At 44.7% G+C, this 19,391-nt stretch overlaps 1 protein-coding gene across 4 annotated transcripts in view; it reads right to left on the bottom strand.

The window, feature by feature from the left end:
- Positions 1 to 4,215: 4,215 nt before the first annotated feature.
- Positions 4,216 to 19,391, bottom strand: part of LOC146668891 (NLR family CARD domain-containing protein 3-like) — a 28,806-nt gene continuing 13,630 nt past the window's right edge. For all 4 annotated transcript variants that reach the window (XM_085408171.1, XM_085408173.1, XM_085408172.1 and 1 more), the window contains 7 exons: positions 13,756 to 13,828; positions 13,404 to 13,605; positions 11,482 to 13,279; positions 9,158 to 9,328; positions 8,040 to 8,213; positions 5,546 to 5,592; positions 4,216 to 5,412 (listed from right to left, as the gene is read on the bottom strand). In XM_085408171.1, the coding sequence (XP_085264297.1) occupies positions 4,871 to 5,412; positions 5,546 to 5,592; positions 8,040 to 8,213; positions 9,158 to 9,328; positions 11,482 to 13,279; positions 13,404 to 13,605; positions 13,756 to 13,828 (3,007 nt within the window). In that variant the 3' untranslated portion in view covers positions 4,216 to 4,870. The remainder of the gene's footprint in view (positions 5,413 to 5,545; positions 5,593 to 8,039; positions 8,214 to 9,157; positions 9,329 to 11,481; positions 13,280 to 13,403; positions 13,606 to 13,755; positions 13,829 to 19,391) is intronic.

Here is a 19,391-nt window from a genome sequence, read left to right as displayed (position 1 = left end):
CTTTCTCCTCTCTCTCCCAGGATTCCAGCAGCTATGGATGCTCCACCCGACCCACCGGGGGTTGCACAGATGCCGGGGCAGGAGTGTTGAACGTGTGGGCGACTGGTGCATTTTGACTGGGAGTGTCCACTGATGGAGGCTGGACAGATGTTCTTTGTTGCCAATCTCCCAACACTTTCCCCTGGTCCAGGAGAGATATACAATGTTCCAGTAAGGTGCCAAGGGAGTACATACCAGGCTATAGTGGACTTGGGCTGCCCGCAGACCCTGACCCACCAAAACCATTGTTGGAGTCTGATTGGTTAGGTGCATGCATGGGGACATATATACAAAAATCCCTTAGTGCTGCTAGAAATGATACACAAGGGCCAAATGCACAGAGGAAAGGATGTGGTTAGCTCCGGCTTAATGCATCCATTAATTCTGGAGACAGATTGGTGGGGGTTTAATGACCTGTTTGGCAGCATGTGGGGATGCGTTCATGACCTATAGGAGCATGTCGCATCTCTGCTACACTCAGCGGTGACGCGAGGTCGTACGATGCCAACTCTGTGGAGGAGGAGATTGCAGGGCCTTCTTGGGAGACCCCTCTGCCTCCAGTAACTCACTCCACGATTGCTCCAGATTTCCCAATAGAGCAATCGTGCCTTTACCCAAGTGATGAAAATTAGTGGTTACATGGTGTGCCCGAATACAGCGCTGACCTATCTGCATTTTGCCTTGATTAGAGACAGTCTGCATCTAATGCGATGTGACACTTGCACAGAAGAAGTACACACTTGTTGTTGGTGCTACCAGCCGCAGTGAAATGCTTTTCTGGGTGGCTATAACCCCATAGTGGGGCTAATGGGCTGTAACGCGGTCATACCACGCTCATAGAGCACCATTTTGAAACATGCCCATGCATGACGGTGCGTTCACGGCCCTATTGGTTACCTGAATGACACTAACTGTGTGCTGTAGCCCAATAATTCTGGTGCAGAAAGATGGGTCTATATGGTTCTGTGCTTACTACCACAAGGTGAATGAGGTCTTACAGTTTGATGCTTATCCCATGCCCCGAGTCGACAAGCTCCTGGACCGATTAGGCACTGCTCGCTTTTTCATGACACTGGATTTAACCAAGGGCTACTGGCAGATGTCCTTGTCTGCAGAGTCTAAGGAAAAAACCGGCTTCTCCACTCCGTACGGCTTTTTCCAATTCATCACACTTCCTTTCGGCTTGTTCAGAGCTCTCTCCAGCCCTTTTCCACTTTCCAGCTCTTCATAGACCGTGTGCTGTGTCTGCACGCTTTGTGTGTGATCATGTAATCATCCACAGTGACACCTGTACAGAGCAATATGAGTGGCTGGGGTCAATGAGTCCCAGGTGGGACTCACAGCCAACCTCTAGAAGTGTGCAACTGGTCGAAGGGAGGTTCAGTATCTGGGATACCACTTGGGAGGTGGGCCAAATGCGCCCTTAGATAGATACGACGGCAGCCATCGTGTCCTGCCCATGTCCCAAGACCAAACAAGAACTGAGGTGGTTGTTGGGGCTGGCTTGTTATTACCGCAGGTTCTTCCCAAATTTCGTGGAATTGACCAGCTCCTTCACCGACCTCATCTGACAGGGAGCAACCTGGGCTTGGATAAGTGGAGGAAAACTAATGGATGGATGAATGTATTGTGTTTGACTTGATCTGTACAATTTATTATATATACAATGAACAAAATCATCATCCCCAATGTAAGCGGTGTATTAGTTTTCTTAGATCCCTCTGTGTGCCCTTCAAGGAAAAGGACCTGAACACATACAAGGTATCATACAAGGAAACCAGCCATCGAGGGAGCACAAGCACAGACAAACTGCAGGACCAGCACTAGTTGTATAAACATTTCTGTTTCTCCACCTAAAGCAGCTTCTACCTCTTCCCTTTCCTGAATATCGAGTTTACTTGATTCAGAAATGTCACCAAAGCTCTCCCCACAGTCCCCTCATATGATGGTGGACGGACTCTGACCTCTGTCCAGTCCTTGGTGCATAGAGCAGCTTTCAGGGAGGAGAAGCTTTGGAGGAGGTGGAGGTGGTCTTCAGAGTGTGAAAGAAAGAAAGAAAGATGAAGGAAAAGAAGAACAGAGGGGAAGAGGCCATTCATAACCTCGCTCCTTCTTACCTTTCTGACCTGTTAACCACCACTTGTTCTGCCCGTTCACTTCGTTCTTCTTCTTCTATCCAGCTTACTGTACCTTCCTTCCGCCTCACCACCATGGGAAGCAGAGCTTTCAGCTGCTCTGCTCCCAGGCTGTGGAACTCTCTGCCCCCTGAAATAAGAAATATTGGTTCTCTCCCCCAGTTTAAATCCCAACTCAAAACTCATCTGTTCAAATCTGCATATTCACTGTGAATCCACTGTTTGTTCATTTTATCTTGTGCTTGTATTTTATTGTTCTTATTCTGCCATTGTTTTACTAGGTGTTTTATCCTATTGTAAAGTGTCCTTGGGTGACTTGAAAGGCGCTCATAAATAAAATTTATTATTATTATTATTATTAAAAAGAAGAAAAATCTCCCGAGTCACCTGTTGAGAGGAAAAAGAAGAGAAAACAACCAAAAAAACAGAGCAACATAAAAGAAATAGCAGCAAAGCATTAATCTAGCTAAGTGTAAATAACAGTAAATATTAACTATTGAATGTTGTTGTGCAGCACGCAGGACCGATAGCGCACAATGTGCTTATACGCACTGCAGTGGTTTGTATCATATCTATCTAATAGACTCCAGTTTGTGCATGTAAATGGAGAGTCCTCTTCACACACTGAGGTTAATTATGGAGTTCCACAGGGTTCAGTGCTAGGACCAATTCTGTTTACATTATACATGCTTCCCTTAGGCAGCATCATTAGAAGACATAGCATACATTTACACTGCTATGCAGATGACACCCAGCTCTATCTGTCCATGAAGCCAGATAACACACACCAATGAGTTAAACTGCAGGAATGTCTTAAAGACATAAAGACCTGGATGGCCGCTAACTTTCTGCTTCTTAATTCAGATCAAACTGAGGTTATTGTACTCGGCCCTGAAAATCTTAGAAATATGGTATCTAACCAGATTCTTACTCTGGATGGCATTACCTTGGCCTCCAGTAACACTGTGAGGAACCTTGGAGTCATTTTTGACCAGGACATGTCCTTCAACGCACATGTTAAACAAATATGTAAGACTGCTTTCTTCCATTTGCGCAACATCTCTAAAATTAGAAATATCCTGTCTCAGAGTGACGCTGAAAAACTAGTTCATGCATTTATTACTTCCAGGCTGGACTACTGTAATTCATTATTATCAGGATGTCCTAAAAACTCCCTGAAAAGCCTTCAGCTGATCCAAAATGCTGCAGCAAGAGTCCTGACAGGGACTAGAAAGAGAGAGCAGGTTTCTCCTGTTTTGGCTTCCCTTCATTGGCTTCCTGTTAAATCCAGAATTCAAAATCCTGCTCCTCACATACAAGGTCTTAAATAATCAGGCCCCATCTGATCTTAATGACCTTGTAGTACCATATCACCCTATTAGAGCACTTCGCTCTCGCTCTGCAGGCCTACTTGTTGTTCCTAGAGTATTTAAAAGTAGAATGGGAGGGAGAGCCTTCAGCCTTTCTCACTCACTAGGTGTTAATAGACCTCTCTGCATTAATCACACTTTTTATTGCTTGCTCATAGAGGGTCATTGATTGTTGGGTTTTTCTCTGTATGTGTTATTGTAGGGTCGACCTTACAATATAAAGCACCTTGAGGCGACTGTTTGTGTGATTTGGCGCTGTATAAATAAAATTGTGAGATTTCATCAGAGATGTAAAAATTGCAGCTGATGTTACTGTGTCAAAGTTACCGAGGCTGGAACACAGAAACATTAAATAGATTTTTTCCTCACCTAATTTATTTATTTTTTCCAGCATAAAAACCTTTTAAAAATATGCTTTAGTTCAGATTTTAATCCAGAAATTCAGTAATGAACATATAAAGATCACCTGTGCAAAAATTTCTGTTTCTAAAGTGAAAAAGTAAAAAAATTATAGCACTTTTAATAAATGTTTAGGTGTTTCCAGCCCGGCCCAATTTTGGCACACATTGGACACCATATGTAAGTAGTAGGCGAGGGCTGGTTCTTTTAGGTTCAGCTAACAAGATGGTGTATCGGTCAGAATACAGGAAGGAGGACAAGAGGCTGTCACAGTCAGCTAGTTTATTGTCACCTCAATGCTCAGTGTTGCCAGCAGTTTGTAGTAACATATGTTGCCATTAGACTAAATATATGTCACACCAGCAGTGGTTCAATAATAATAATAATGGATTGGATTTATATAGCGCTTTTCTAGGCACCCAAAGCACTTTACAATACCACTATTCATTCTCTCTCGCATTCACACACTGGTGGAGGCAGCTTCAACTAATATAAACTCAAACAATATCTAATACGATAAACCTACACATGCATGCATGCATATACATGTCCATGACATAATATATAATAACTCAAATTATGCAAATATTACATAACTTGGTTCAAACACACAGAGAACACCACATGAAAATGCACTGCTACAACTCAGTAGAAAGTAATTCAAGCTGCAGCAAATCTCGAGATTGCAAATAAACATATTTAAGGTAAGTTAGTTTTCAAGTTGCTATACATCAATACAACCATTACATCCCAAATTGTAATAATATGTATGCATTAAGTCCGTAGTAACTACATAAATTGGAAAAAGGTGCAATAAACTAAATAAAAAAAAGAATTGAAAATCGTTTGTGAGTGAAAGAGACAGACATGTACAGACTGAACTGTTCAACAGTCAGTGTTTCTCTAACAGGACGACCCTCTTTACACTCAGCACAGACACACTGAGGCACCACTTTCTAACCAAAACCCAGGATAAAGAGTATCAGTGAATGTGGTGTTGAAGGTGTGGAGGTGGATCAGAGTGTCAGAGACTCTGTAGAAGGACAGAGTGCCAGCAGGACAGTCCACATACACTGCTACTCTGTTAGAGACGGAGGAGGAGGAGGAGGAGGAGGAGGAGGAGGAGATGGATGCTCGATTGTTATTGTGACAGACAGCATCAGGACCATCTTTAATGCAGTCCAGACTCCAGGACTGATCGTTGTATCCAAAAACACAGTTGTACGTCTCTCCTTTCCTTCTGATTCTTCTGTAACTCACTGATATATCAACCAGTCCTCCCCATTCGATCTCCCAGTAACAGCGACCAGTCAGACCATTTGTGCACAGCAGCTGGGGACGAACATCGAATCTGTCTGGATGATCAGGATACGACTGAACCTCCTCCACATGTGTCACCTTCCTGTTGTTGTCGGACAGTTGGAGCTTTGTGTTCACTGTGTTTGTGTCGATTGTGAGTTGACAGGAATCTGATGGAGAGAACAAAAACAATCCAGCTGCAGTTATTGATCCATCATCTGTTCATTGATTGAACAGATGATGGATCAGAGATGTGAATGTGTGCTGCTTTGTTTTCATGAATCCCTTTAAAAACACACTTACACTTCCTCAGACCTGGTGTCAACCATTGTTCTCCAGCAGGCTCCACCCTGAAAGGAGGAGGGGGGTCAGTGCAGCACAGTCAGCATGCACACATGGACATTACATGGCTCTCATACACAGACTGATAGTGTTAGGATGGAAAATGATTAAATAAAGCTGCTTTTGCTTGATGGTTTATACACATTCCTATTGTGCTCATACAAATGTGGCACTCCATGTAATAAGGGCCAAACGCATTAATTCAGCAATATTCTTAAATTGAATTATTAAGACTGACATGTAGAGCTTGCAAACATGCTTACACATCAATTGTGGAGTTAGAGTCACGGGGATATTTTTTCTGGGCTTAGAAAGTCCGAACACAATGTCCCAGATTTAGATAATCAGTAGAAAATAAGAGCTAAGAATTGCTGGATAATATTAGTGCAACAAGGTTAGGCTACGGAGGTGTTTTTCCTTTTTTTCAGGAAAGGAGCAGATGGTAGGACAAGGTCAGACATGGACGGAGTGGAGAAGACCCGCAGGGGAGACGGCAGGAGCACCACATCGCGGTATAAAACTGTATTTCATGCTTACAAGGCCATCCTATTTGTGAAGCAGACCGCGTGTTCACATTGAGGTCCAGCACGCAATAACTTGCAACTTCAACTGCTGAAGCCAATAAAATCTTTCCAAAGATAGTCGTTCTCCTTCCTTAAGAAAGAAAAATGAACACAACAAAGTGGCGACCCTGACGGAGTTTTTCAACTGGTTTCGGTTCAGCTCACAGAAAGCCTTCAAAATAAAGGTAAGCAGAGCCTGTTGTTTATATCGAAATCTGGATACCAAAGTAGAGGACGTACGCCCTGACGGCACCATGAATTTTACTTTATGGCCAAATTCTTCCAGATCTTTGATATAAAGGCTGATTTGTTTTGGTATTGCCCAGTGCCTGGTCAGTGTCTTGCTCAATGGTCAGGTTGGGACTGCCAGTAAGAGTTATAAGACAAAAGGTACATCAGTCCAAAAATTGGAATAGACGGTCCATATTAGACAAAATTCTCAGCACATATAAATCAACAGGGATACAGAAAGGAGTTCCAGATGAATAAAAATTCATTCAAAGCCTTCTGTTGATCGCTTTCATTTCTTTTACCTTTTTTATTTACCTTTAACCTTTTGTATTGTTTATATTGTCTGTTTTGTTACTTAGTGTTCTTCTTGATGCATTTCTCAATCATCCAGGTAAGTAAATCTCCAAAAGTTGATTCTGTTCATCTGGACATAGCGTTTTGTGGGAGAAACGTTTCGTCATCATCCAGGTGACGTCTTCAGTCTCAGCTGACTGCAAGTTTCAACCTTATAAACAGTAAATTTGCATAATGACTGAAACCAGCCCACTGAAGGAACAATGGGCTGGGAGGTCAGTATCATAATTATGCAAATTCTCATCCCCATTGATCAACAACCACTGATCAAGGGCCATTGATTAAATGGGCCTTGTCCATGAGTACCATTCACAGAGAGTTTGGATACTTAGCGTTCTGTTTATTTTTACCTTCATGTTCAGCTCTTTGTGACGGCCTGTCTACAAAAAGCGCTTAATAAGTACACGTTACTTACTTATAAATTGGCAAACCCAACAGTTAACGGGTTTGAGTCTATAGTACTTTGCATAACACCCAATAAGGATTTTAGCTGTATTAATTATGTTCATTACAATGTGCAGAAATGGGCTAACCTGACCAGGAATGCAATAGCTGGACTGTCAGAAAAGTTGATGTCAACGTCAGTTATGACAGTCCAGATCAGGATAGCTTTAGTTATGCTTTTGGCAAAAAATTGGACACATTGGGTGTGTCCAATGCTTGGGTCGGCTTGTTGTATGTATATTTCAAATTATACAGCTCTGGACAGGTCAGTTACCAGGGCACTGGAAGGATTATGGAAACTGTCACATGAGATGAAAGAATTTTCTGGGATTGATGTTGTCAGATCTCATGTTTGAGGACTCTTATAAACAGATTGATAACAACGGCAGTAAAGGACGAACACGTGCCACCAAACTATCAGATGCCATTGCTGGTTGGGGTCGGGTGAGGAGGACTCAGGACTGAGTCGAGAGATAAGTTGGAGCCCCAGATGTTGAGAAGTAGAAGGGCTAAATATGTATTGCTCATTTGGTGCTTAGGCTTTTATTATCAAAAGAAACACTGAATCCTTTTAGAAGATAAAATGTCTGTTTGTTTGATGCGTCTGTCTGTAAGACCCAGTAACTACGTGAAGAAGGCCGACAGCTGATTTAGCACTGACTCGACCAGAAGACTGCTCTCCAGTTAAGGCTGAAAGGCTGAGTATCACACTGGATGGGAAGCTGTGGGATAGCAGGCTGAACGAAACACATGTTCCTTTGATTCACACGTAGAATATATGTGAAAGGGAGAGAATCAGAGAACTCTATCATTCCCTGAGGAAATTAAAATTCATCCTCCTCTATCAGACATTCTCTCCATACCTGAGAGTGTCCAGTCTCCAGTCTGGATCCTTAAGTCCAGCCGACAGCAGCTTCATTCCCGAGTCTCCTGGATGATTGTAACTCAGGTCCAGCTCTCTCAGATGGGAGGGGTTGCAGCTCAGAGCTGAGGCCAGAGACGTACAGCCTTCCTCTGTGATCAGACAGCCTGACAGACTGCAGACAGAACAACGTGTGAACACTTTTTTGTTGTTGCTGTGTTGTTGTTTTTTTCTTTTGTTTGAGCTTGAATGCCACGCACCCATTCCACGCATTCAGTTAATGTTAGCTTTATTTATAGCAGCAGCAATTGAGAACACATAATGAGATATAATTAGTTGGATTTTTTTGCCCATTGTTAATCAGCGGTGCCAGCTTTGTCTTTCACAGTGATAAGGCCATGAGGGTTCTGCACAGTATCTTTGCTGTTCCTAGGACTGCAATCTTCTGGACGCAGATCTCAGACGTCATTCCTGGGATCTGCTGGAGCCACTCGCCCAGTTTGGAGGTCACTGCCCTCGCTGCTCCAGTTACCAAGAGAACCACTGTTTCCTTCACCCTCGACATCTTTTTGAGCTCATCTCACAGCCCGTCGTATTTTTCAGGTTTCTCATATTACTATCACTCAGCTACATCTATCACTATGGCTGTCTTCATCTGCTTTTTCTATCGCCTCCTTTAGCCAACTGATGATCTCACCAGTGGGGAAGGGCATAGGTATTGATTGTCCAGATCTTGTTCTTCCCATTCGGCTGACTGCTCAGAACTTGTGGTTGCAGCTTTCCTGGAAGCCACATTTGCCTGTGGGATTCCCAGGTACTTGTAACTATTCTCAATGTCTCAAGGTCCTTTTTGCATTTCCTGCAGTTTTTCCTTAATCTATCATTCATAGCAATGAAAGGGAATTAGTATATCACAAGCACAAAATAGCCCTAAATTCTCTAAATGGACGGTGAATGAATTCACTTTTTAAACATGCAAAAATATGAAATATGAAAAAAGTCTACAGTACCCAGAGTCTAACACTATGCAAAAGGTTAAACAAAAATAATTTGACAATTATATGATGGGTAGCTGTTTAAATATTAATACAATTTAATGTTTTATGGCTGATTCCTGACCTGAGAAATTCCAGTTTACAATGTGGATTTTTCAGTCCTGCAGAGAAAAGCCTCACTCCTGAATCCCACAGGTCATTGTTACTCAGGTCCAGCTCTCGGAGACTAGAGGACTGGAAGTTGAGAGCAGACAGAACTTCACAGCTTCTCCCTGAAAGGTTACAGCCACTCAATCTGAAAAGCAAGATTTGTGATAAGATTAAATTACTGTAAATGCTGAACCTAGACAACCCAATTCATGGTTAAGAAAAGAATCTAAAATTTGAGTTAAAACAAATTTAATAAAACATTTTACATTTTCTTGGTGAAAACACAAATCAACCTCTGTCTAAATATACCTGTTGGCATAAACAGAAGGCACTATTGGTCACTTTCTTGGCCCAAACAAATCTCTTCTAAGGGACACTTAAGTGTTGCACCTCCACCAGATGCTTTTGGTCAGTAAGCTTCTGGTATGATCACACTTATTGGAAAGTTCATAGCAGAAATGAAAAAGGAGATAACAGACTACACTGAAGGCGAGTTATAAACTGAGCTATGATTAGCTAACTAAAGTATGTGTAATTGATATAAAGAACAAAACTCCTGTCCTTGAAGACAACATTGTGAGTGAAAAACACGAGGCTAGCAAATCTCGGAGACGAGGCTGAAGGATCAGATCTAGAATGCATGCAGAAAGTATTCACAGCAGTTCAGTTTTCTCCAAGTTGTCATGTTAGAGCCTCATTCCAAAATGAATCACACCAATCATGCCTTGCTGGCTTAAAAGGCTGTGCTGTTAGTCATTAGATTGTTGTTGTTGGTATGTGTTGGGCTGTTAAATAAAGCAGCATGCTGAAAAGCATGAAACTGTGGTTGGGTCTGCCGTGTGATGTTTACAGTGGCGCCAAAACCCAGGAGGGGGCGTGGCAGACCCAAGACCGGGCCAGCCAGGGAAGGAGCTGGCCCAAAAAGTGGCCGAGCTGGCAGGCAGCGGTGTCTCGCCACCCGTGGGAAGAACTAGAAAACTGATCCGATTCCCGGATGCAGCGAATCATGAGTCTAGCAGCTCAGATTAGTTCCTGGCCGCCACCCCCGCCACCCCCACCTATGACCCTCAACTGCACAGCGCCTGTTCTGGCCTCCAGGGTGAAACCAGCCAGGATGCAGCCTGTCAGCGCACCCATCACCCACTCCTTGGGTGGGAGCGGCTGTTGGCCGGCAGGGGCCTGCACCCGTCATGGTCCCGGAGGAGGGCCGCAGAGCGACAGGTGTGTCTTCACGGACCGGCCAGAGGCAGCGCGAGGGGCCTCTCCAGCCAGAGGTGGAGGTCGAGGAGGGGCTGCGAAGGGCATCTAAAGCAGGTGGTGGAGGTCGAAGCGTGCAAGGGTCGTGCTACTCCTGAGGTCACCGTGCTGGCCGGTCTAGCGGTGTCCTGAGGTCAGCACGCCAAGTGGTCCTGCATGCCGGCCACCTGCCAAGCCACGTGGGAGCCTCTGCTTACATCTGCAATTGCCACATGGGTGGCCCCCGTCACCAGCGCCACGGATACGTGGGTAGCCACCTGAACTCACACTTCCCTATCGCTGAGCCGCTGTAGGGGAGATGGACTCACCTGTACGGCATATGCAATCCCGGCTCACGCTGCAAGCTGTGGAGCTGCAGCTGACTGTGTGTGTACAGCAACCGGGAAAAAGTGTTAAATACAGCAGGATGCAAACTGTGAAACTGTGGTTGGTTCTGCCGTGTGCTGTTTACAACCCATAGTGACAAAGTAAAAAAAAAAAGTCTGCTTGAAAATTTTTCAGAAACTTATTTAAAATGAAACAACCAAAAAATAAATAAATAAAACGTATAAGCAAGTATAAGCAAGTATTCACAACCATGCCACTCAAAATTAAGCTCAGGTGTATCCCGTTTCCACTGATCATTTGTTAGATATTTCTACAAGTTGAATAGAGTCCACCAGTTGACTGGCTGTGATTTTTAAAGGCACAGGCTTGTTTATATACGGTCCCATTTTTGAGAGAGCATTTCAGAGCAAATAGAGAGGTGACCAAAGATCTGATGTGAACTCTTTGGCCAGAATGCCAAATGTCGTGTCTAAAGGAAACCAGCTAAAGGTCATCACCTGGCCAATACCATCTCTACAGGTGAACAAGTGGTGGCATCAGGATGCTGTGGGGAAGGTTTATGGCAGCAGGAACCAGGAGACTAGTCAGGGAAAGATGAATGCAGCAATTTAAAGACATGTCTTTGATAATCGAGAGGCTCGAGAGGACCTTTAAAAGCTGAATTATTTTGAATATTTCACAAATTCAAAAAGGAATGACCACATATTTACTTACAGAGCTCTGTTGGAGGCTTTGACCACTGGTAGCAGTCTCAGAAGAGCCTCCTCTGAAGCAGAGTATTTATTCAGGTCAAACACATCCAGATCTTTTTCTGATGACAGTAAGATGAAGACCAGAGCTGACCACTGAGCAGGAGACAGTTTATCTGTGGAGAGACTTCCTGAACTCAAGGACTGCTGGATCTCCTCCACTAGAGAACGATCATTTAATTCATTCAGACAGTGGAACAGATTGATGCTTTTCTCTGTAGACAGATTCTCACTTAGCGTCTTCTTGATGTACTGGATCATTTCCTGATTGGTCTGTGAGCTACTTCCTGTCTGTGTCAGCAGGCCTCGTAGGAGGGTCTGATTGGTCTGCAGTGAAAGACCCAGGAGGAAGCGGAGGAACAAGTCCAGATGTCCATTTGGACTCTGTAAGGCCTTGTCCACAGCAGTTTGGTAGAAGTTTTTCTCTGGAGATTCTCTTGTGTCAGAGTTCTTGGAGGTTGTTTGTTGTTCTTCCAGCAGATTGAGTCCAGAGTTGATGAAGGTCAGATGGACATGAAGAGCAGCCAGAAACTCCTGAACACTCAGATGGATGAAGCAGAACACCTTGTCCTGGTACAGTCCTCTCTCCTCTTTAAAGATCTGTGTGACCACTCCTGAGTACACTGAGGCTGATCTGATATCGATGCCACACTCTGTCAGGTCTGATTCATAGAAGATCAGGTTTCCTTTCTGCAGCTGATCAAAAGCCAGTTTTCCCAGAGACTCAATCATCTTCCTGCTCTCTGGACTCCAGTGTGGATCTGTCTCAGCTCCTCCATCATACTTGACCTTCTTCACTTTGGCCTGAACCACCAGGAAGCGGATGTACATCTCAGTCAGGGTGTTGGGCAGCTCTCCTCCCTCTCTGGTTTCCAGCACATTCTCCAGAACTGTAGCAGTGATCCAGCAGAAGACTGGGATGTGGCACATGATGTGGAGGCTTCGTGAAGTCTTGATGTGGGAGATGATCCTGCTGGACTGCTTCTTATCTCCAATTCTCTTCCTGAAGTACTTATTCTTCTGTGGGTCAGTGAACCCTCTGACCTCTGTCACCATGTCAACAAACCCAGGAGGGATCTGATTGGCTGCTGCAGGTCGTGTGGTTATCCAGAGGCGAGCAGAGGGAAGCAGTTTCCCCCTGATGAGGTTTATCAGCAGCACATCCACTGAGGTGGACTCTGTAACATCAGTTAGGATTGTAGTTTTGTGGAAGTCCAGAGGAAGGCGACACTCATCCAGACCATCAAAGATGAACACAACCTGGACGTCTTCAAAGCTGCAGATTCCTGCTTCTTTGGTTTCAGTAAAGAAGTGATGAACAAGTCCCACCAAGCTGAACTTCTCCTCTTTCAGCACATTCAGCTCTCTGAAAGTGAATGGAAACATGAACTGGAAGTCCTGGTTGGCTTTGCCTTCAGCCCAGTCCAGGCTGTATTTCTGTGTCAGGACAGTTTTCCCAATGCCAGCCACTCCCTTTGTCAGCACAGTTTTGATTGGCTCATCTCTTCCAGGTGGGAGTTTAAAGATGTCTTCTTGTCTGATGGTTGTTTCTGGTCTGTCTGGTTTCCTGGATGCTGTTTCCATCTGTCTGACCTCATGTTCATCATTGACCTCTGCAGTCCCTCCCTCTGTGATGTGGAGCTCTGTGTAGATCTGATTCAGAAGGGTCGGGTTTCCTGCTTTAGCGATGCCCTCAAACACACACTGGAACTTCTTCTTCAGTGCAGACTTGAAATGATGTTGAAAACCTTCAGTGGGAATTTCTAAAAAACAAATTAATTAAATCTCAGTCAAGAATTTATTAAGTACACATGCATGTTGTCCATCTGCAAGATATTAGTTAATTTAGCATTCATTAACCAGCTCTAATCTTTATCTGTTTCTTACTGCGCAGCAGACGGTCAGCCAGCTCCTCCTCATTCAGTCTCCTCAAGAAGTCCACTGTGATCTTCACAAATGCCTCTCTGCTTCTGCTCTTCTCATCATCCTCCCTCTGACTCTCTAAGCATTCTGGGTAATCTGGACTCAGAAGCTTCAGGATCTTCTTCAGCTCGTTCTTCACAAACGTGATGATGTTGTCCTCCAGCAGCTGGAACAGAATACTTTATGAATGAGCCAATCAGACTGAAATCATCAGATCCATTTTGGACACACTGACACCCCGCTGGTCTACAAAGAGCAGCATGGAGATGACTGTGAACAGAATAGATGTAGAAGTAGTTGTTGTACATGTACAGACCATAAATATGGAGTCCAGCTGTGTTTGATGGGCAGTCTGACCACGTTGAACCTCTGAGCTCTCCTGGTCCACTCTGTGGAGGAATTATCATCAATTCAGCCAGTGATATTTTGACAAAGACATTTATTTAGATGACTGCTCTTAGTCGTATATGGCTATGATTTCAGCTGATCGTACTAAAAATCAACAGCTCAGCTTAGTTTCTTTTTACTTTAAGTTTCCCAACTAAAAGCCAACATCAGCTGCTAACAAATTCTCTTTGGATAACAGTTGTAAAGAAAACATAATGAAATAGTTAAATAACAATCAATCGTCTAAGATATGATTAATTCCTCTCTCAGCTCAACGACCATCCGGTCGTTAAGTCTGATGTCACTAGCCGTGTCTGGGTCTAAACTCCGCTGCAGGTCCATATATCAAACGATCACTATGGCATTACTGAGAGTTGAAAAACTGTCTAAAGTCTTTCATCTTTAATAAAATGATCAGCGTTCTGCTCTACCAGGTGTAACAATTGAGTTTAACATCCAGGCATCCATGAAAACGGAATTTATGACATTTAACGAAGTTAGAAGTTAGCAGGAAGTTAGCTCGCTAGCTTCTATCTAAATACAATATAGCATTTCCTGACTGCGGGGTTTTGGAAACAAATTCAAATGTACAGCTCTGTTATCACTTCCAGCATAAATGAAGACAGAAAACTAAACAGCAGTGACGTTTGTAGGGTTACTGAAGTTGGGCTAGCTGCTATTTAATGATGTGCTACGTGACCGCTAGCGACACAGCTATGTTAGCATAATATAAACAAGCTAACTTTTTTTCCACTCAATAAAAGTTAACGTGAGTGTTCTCGGTGGTCAGGAACAAATGTAATCGCATGGCAGGATGCTGTAAAAGGACCAAACTTCAGCCAGAAGAACAACTGAGATAATCCATCCACAATACGAGGTTAGTCATTCATATACTGCTGCATGGGCTGGGCTGTAGTTACATCCTAAGGTTTTAAAAACTGAGCTTAAATAAATGATTAGCGGTAATAAAAGCCGAGGGAGGTCAACAGTGATCACTGACTGTTTTAGGAGCTTTTTGAGATCAAATAGAAGAAAATACAAAACATTAAACATGTTAACAACACAAAAGCCATATTAAACGCAGACTACTTTAGGCCCGGAAGTAGGATTCATCACGTCATTGTAGTATCAGGTAAATGTTAAGTGGTAGGAACGTTTCTGCTGGGTTGTTGTTGTAGGGGGGGATGGAAAATAATAAAGGACACTCATGGAGTAATGGCGCGTCTCGTGTGTCTGTGAGTTATGCCTCCAGTCAAATAACATCCATAACCTCAAATAACGGAACATGGTGTCAGAAGACAATTGGAAACGTTAGTTGGGCATAAGTGAAAGGTTTCGGCGTCGGTGCCAGGTTAAAGGTCGGCCATAGAGGAGCTGCGCGAAAAGAGACGTGGCGTCATGAGTCAGTTTCAAGTCACCCCGCCGGAGAAGTTCACTTTTAGGTCCGACGACTGGACCAAATGGATAAAGCGTTTTGACTGATTTCGCATCGCGTCTGGATTGGAGACGCAAGCGGACGAAAATCAAGTGAACGCCCTTATCTACACTATGGGCGAGGAGGCAGAGGACATATTGGTATCCCTGCACCTGATTCCCGAAGAGGCGAGCAATTATGAGACCGTTAAAAGGAGGTTGGAAGCTCACTTCGTAGCCCGAAGAAACATCATATTTGAGCGAGCGAAGTTTAACCAGCGCCAACAAGAGACGGGTGAGTCAGTTGACAACTTCCATACTGCACTGCATTGTCTGGCAGAACATTGTGGATACGGGACTTTGCATGACGAAATGGTGCGAGACAGATTTGTCGTGGGTCTGAAAGACAAACGTTTGTCAGAACAGCTACAAATGGATCCAGAACTAACGCTAGAGAAAGCGCTTAACAGAGCCCGACAAAGTGAGCTTGTAAAGAAGCAACAAGAGATGCTAAGCACTAACTTTAAAATGGATATTACCAACTCACAACTGAACCGCGTCCATGCTAAACGGCAAGAAGGGGCACGTCCCAAGCAGCTGACACCGCTACATAAACAAACCGCCAAAACACAGAAAGAAAAAAAGACACAATGCAGAAGATGTGGAGACATAAAAGGTCACAATCTTCAACAATGCCCTGCGAGGGAAGCCGCATGTAATTACTGTAAGAAAAAAGGACATTTTGCCAGGATGTGCAGAAACAAAAAACTGTGTGAAGTCAATGCTGCAACAGTTTCAGAGAACAGCGATACAGATGATGAGGTCGCTTTCTTGGGTTCCCTCTCTGCGGACACCAAAGAGAGTCCATGGGTAACAGAGATACATGTGGACAAATGCAACACATTCTTTAAAATCGACACCGGAGCGGATGTCACAGCAGTCCCAGAGACTTTCTACACACAGCATCAGTTGGGGAGATTGGATAAGCCCAAAAGGGTTCTGCAGGGCCCAGGAGGAACACGTCTGAAGGTAAAAGGCATGTTCACAGCCACTCTCAGCAAGAACAACCACAAAACCAAAGAAGACATTTATGTCGTAAAGGGTTTATGCACACCGCTGCTGAGCGGGCATGCTGCAGTGGCACTACAGCTGGTTGCTAGAGTTAATCATATTAGCTTAGACTCTATTGACGCTGTCAAACAAGAATTCCCCAAGCTTTTCAACGGCTTAGGCAAAATGGAGGGGGAGTACAATATTGTTCTGAAACCAGAGGCACAGCCGTTTTCCCTCTCGACCCCTAGGCGAATCTCTCTTCCACTCTTACCAAAGGTTAAAGAAGAGCTGAACAGGATGGAGCAGCAGGGTGTCATTTCCAAGGTGGAGGAGCCCACTGATTGGTGCGCGCCTATGGTGGTGGTTCCTAAGCGCACAGGCAAAGTGAGAATATGCAGCGATCTCACTGAACTAAACAAATATGTCATGAGAGAGAAGCATCCACTCCCTTCAGTAGAACACACACTAGGACAGCTTGCAGGAGCAAAAGTGTTTTCAAAGCTGGATGCCAATGCAGGATTTTGGCAGATTCCCTTATCCAGGGACTCTTCTTTGCTCACGACCTTTATTACACCTTTTGGTCGGTATTGTTACAATCGTCTGTGCTTTGGAATCTCATCAGCCCCAGAACACTTCCAGAAACGGATGGCACGCATTCTTGAGGGTTTAGAAGGAGTCCTCTGCCAGATGGATGATGTGCTCATCTGGGGGACGTCACAAGCAGAGCATGATGAGAGACTTCGAAAAGCACTGGTTCGACTGCAGGAGGCTGGAGTAACATTGAACGACAAGTGTGAGTTCTCCAAGAACAGGATAAAGTTCCTGGGGCAGGTCATTGAGGCATCGGGGGTTAGCGCAGATCCTGACAAGACGCATGCCGTGAGTTCCATGGATGAGCCCAGCAACATAAGTGAGGTGAGACGCTTCCTGGGCATGGTGAATCACCTAGGAAAGTTTCTTCCTCACCTGGCGGAAAAAACGCGCCCCCTAAGAGATCTACTGAAGAAGTCCAACCTGTGGTCATGGGGGCCACAGCAGCAGCAGGCTTTCGACGGCATCAAAAAAGAACTGACAACACCCCCAGGGCTTGCTCTGTATGATCCAAATGCTGAAACGTGCGTATCAGCTGATTCATCTTCGTATGGCTTGGGAGCAGTGCTTCTCCAGCGGCACGCCGATCTAGGGTGGAAACCAGTAGCATACGCTTCAAAAGCTCTCAGCGCGACAGAGCAGCGATATGCTCAAATTGAGAAGGAGGCCCTCGCTTCAACATGGGCCTGTGAGAGGTTTGCAGAGTTCCTAATTGGGAAAACATTCCACATTGAAACAGACCACAAACCTCTGGTCTCGTTGCTTGGCTCCAAGGGCCTGGACGAGCTTCCACCTCGTATACAACGTCTACGCATGCGATTGATGAGGTTCTCTTATACCATATCTCATGTTCCTGGTAGAGACATTGCAACAGCAGATGTACTGTCCAGAGCTCCTGTATGTGACACAACTGAGGGTTTGCCGGAGGAAGAAATCAACTTGTATGTGGAGTCCGTCATAGCAAGCCTGCCAGCCACAGAGCCACGACTCAGAGAAATCCAGACACATCAGGACAATGACAGCATTCTAAGCCAGCTGAAGAAGTTCTGTGTGGAAGGATGGCCAGATAAGTACTCCATCGGAAGGGTTTTCCAGCCTTATCTGCCATTTTCAGGTGACCTCACAGTCCACAATGGTTTGCTTCTTTATGGGAGCAGAATAGTGATTCCCACATCGCTCAGAGCAGACATTCTGTCTAAACTACATGAGGGACACCTAGGAATAACGAAATGCAGAGAGAGAGCTAAACAATCTGTTTGGTGGCCAGGCCTGAGCAGTGAGCTGATAAAAGTGATTGGGACCTGTGACACTTGCTGCCGTGAGCGGACTAACCACAAAGAAACCATGCTACCTACCGAGTTCCCACAAAGACCGTGGGCCATGGTGGGAACTGATCTGTTCCAGATAGAGAATAAACAGTACCTGGTCATTGTGGATTACTTTTCCAGATTCTTCGAAGTTGCCAAACTGACATCTACAACATCAGAGGCAGTGATCGAGCACTGTAAATCAATCTTTGCACGTCATGGCATACCAGAGCGGGTTCGCTCTGATAATGGACCTCAGTTTTCGTCTGATTCCTTCAAAAGATTTGCACAAGAATGGGGTTTTAGCCATGAGACATCCAGTCCCCACTTCCCTCAGAGCAATGGGGAGGCCGAGAGGGCAGTCAGGACCATCAAAAGTCTTCTTAAAAAGTCTGGCGATCCCTATCTCGCCCTTATGGCATACCGGGCCACTCCATTGGCAAATGGCTACAGCCCAACGGAGCTTCTCATGGGTAGACGGATAAGGACAACTATTCCTGTCATCCCATCACAGCTACATCCAAGAGGTACGGACACAGACAAGCTCAAAGCTATAGAACAATCGTACAGACAAAAGCAAAGACAAAACTACAACCGCAGACACAGAGCACATGATATGCTACAGCTCAATCCTGGAGACAAAGTGTGGGTCTCAGACATGGATACTAGAGGGACAGTCGTGTCCATGGCAGGCTCACCGAGGTCCTACATCATCGAGACAGCAAAGGGCACGCTGAGAAGAAACCGTTACCATCTTACATGGACACCTGGGGCACCAGAGATTTCTGGCGATCCACCAGAGGCTTCACCTGAGAACTCTGTTCCAGCTGCACAGATTGTGTCGGTTCCAGACACTATCTCACAGGAGGCCAGCCAGCAGACTCCTGAAGCTGGGAGCCAAATCCAACCCAGGTCTAGGAGGCCTCCAGCATACCTAAAAGACTATGTTTGCTCATAGGGCTTGGAACTGAGTGAGCACTGGGGCAGAATAATCCCCACACTCAGGCTGAGGGCTGGGTAGTCTACCCCATCCCTCATAGAGACAATGAGAAATAAAGCAAATGGTTGCACTGTTTAAACATGTTGTTTGTAGCTGCACTGAATAGTTCAGAAATGTGCACTTATGCTTAGTGTTCAGAGTTGTATACTTTGAGAGTTTATTTTTGGACATTCTGAGTAGTCTGGTTTGAAACCAAGCGAG

The sequence above is a fragment of the Rhamphochromis longiceps genome, linkage group LG6 (assembly GCF_057381845.1).
Source record: "Rhamphochromis longiceps isolate RC_006_pf linkage group LG6, R_longiceps_female_GT1.1, whole genome shotgun sequence".
Classification (NCBI taxonomy): Eukaryota; Metazoa; Chordata; class Actinopteri; order Cichliformes; family Cichlidae; genus Rhamphochromis; species Rhamphochromis longiceps.
The sequence above is the reverse complement of the archived record's forward strand: the minus strand, read 5'-3'. Positions and strand labels throughout refer to the sequence as shown.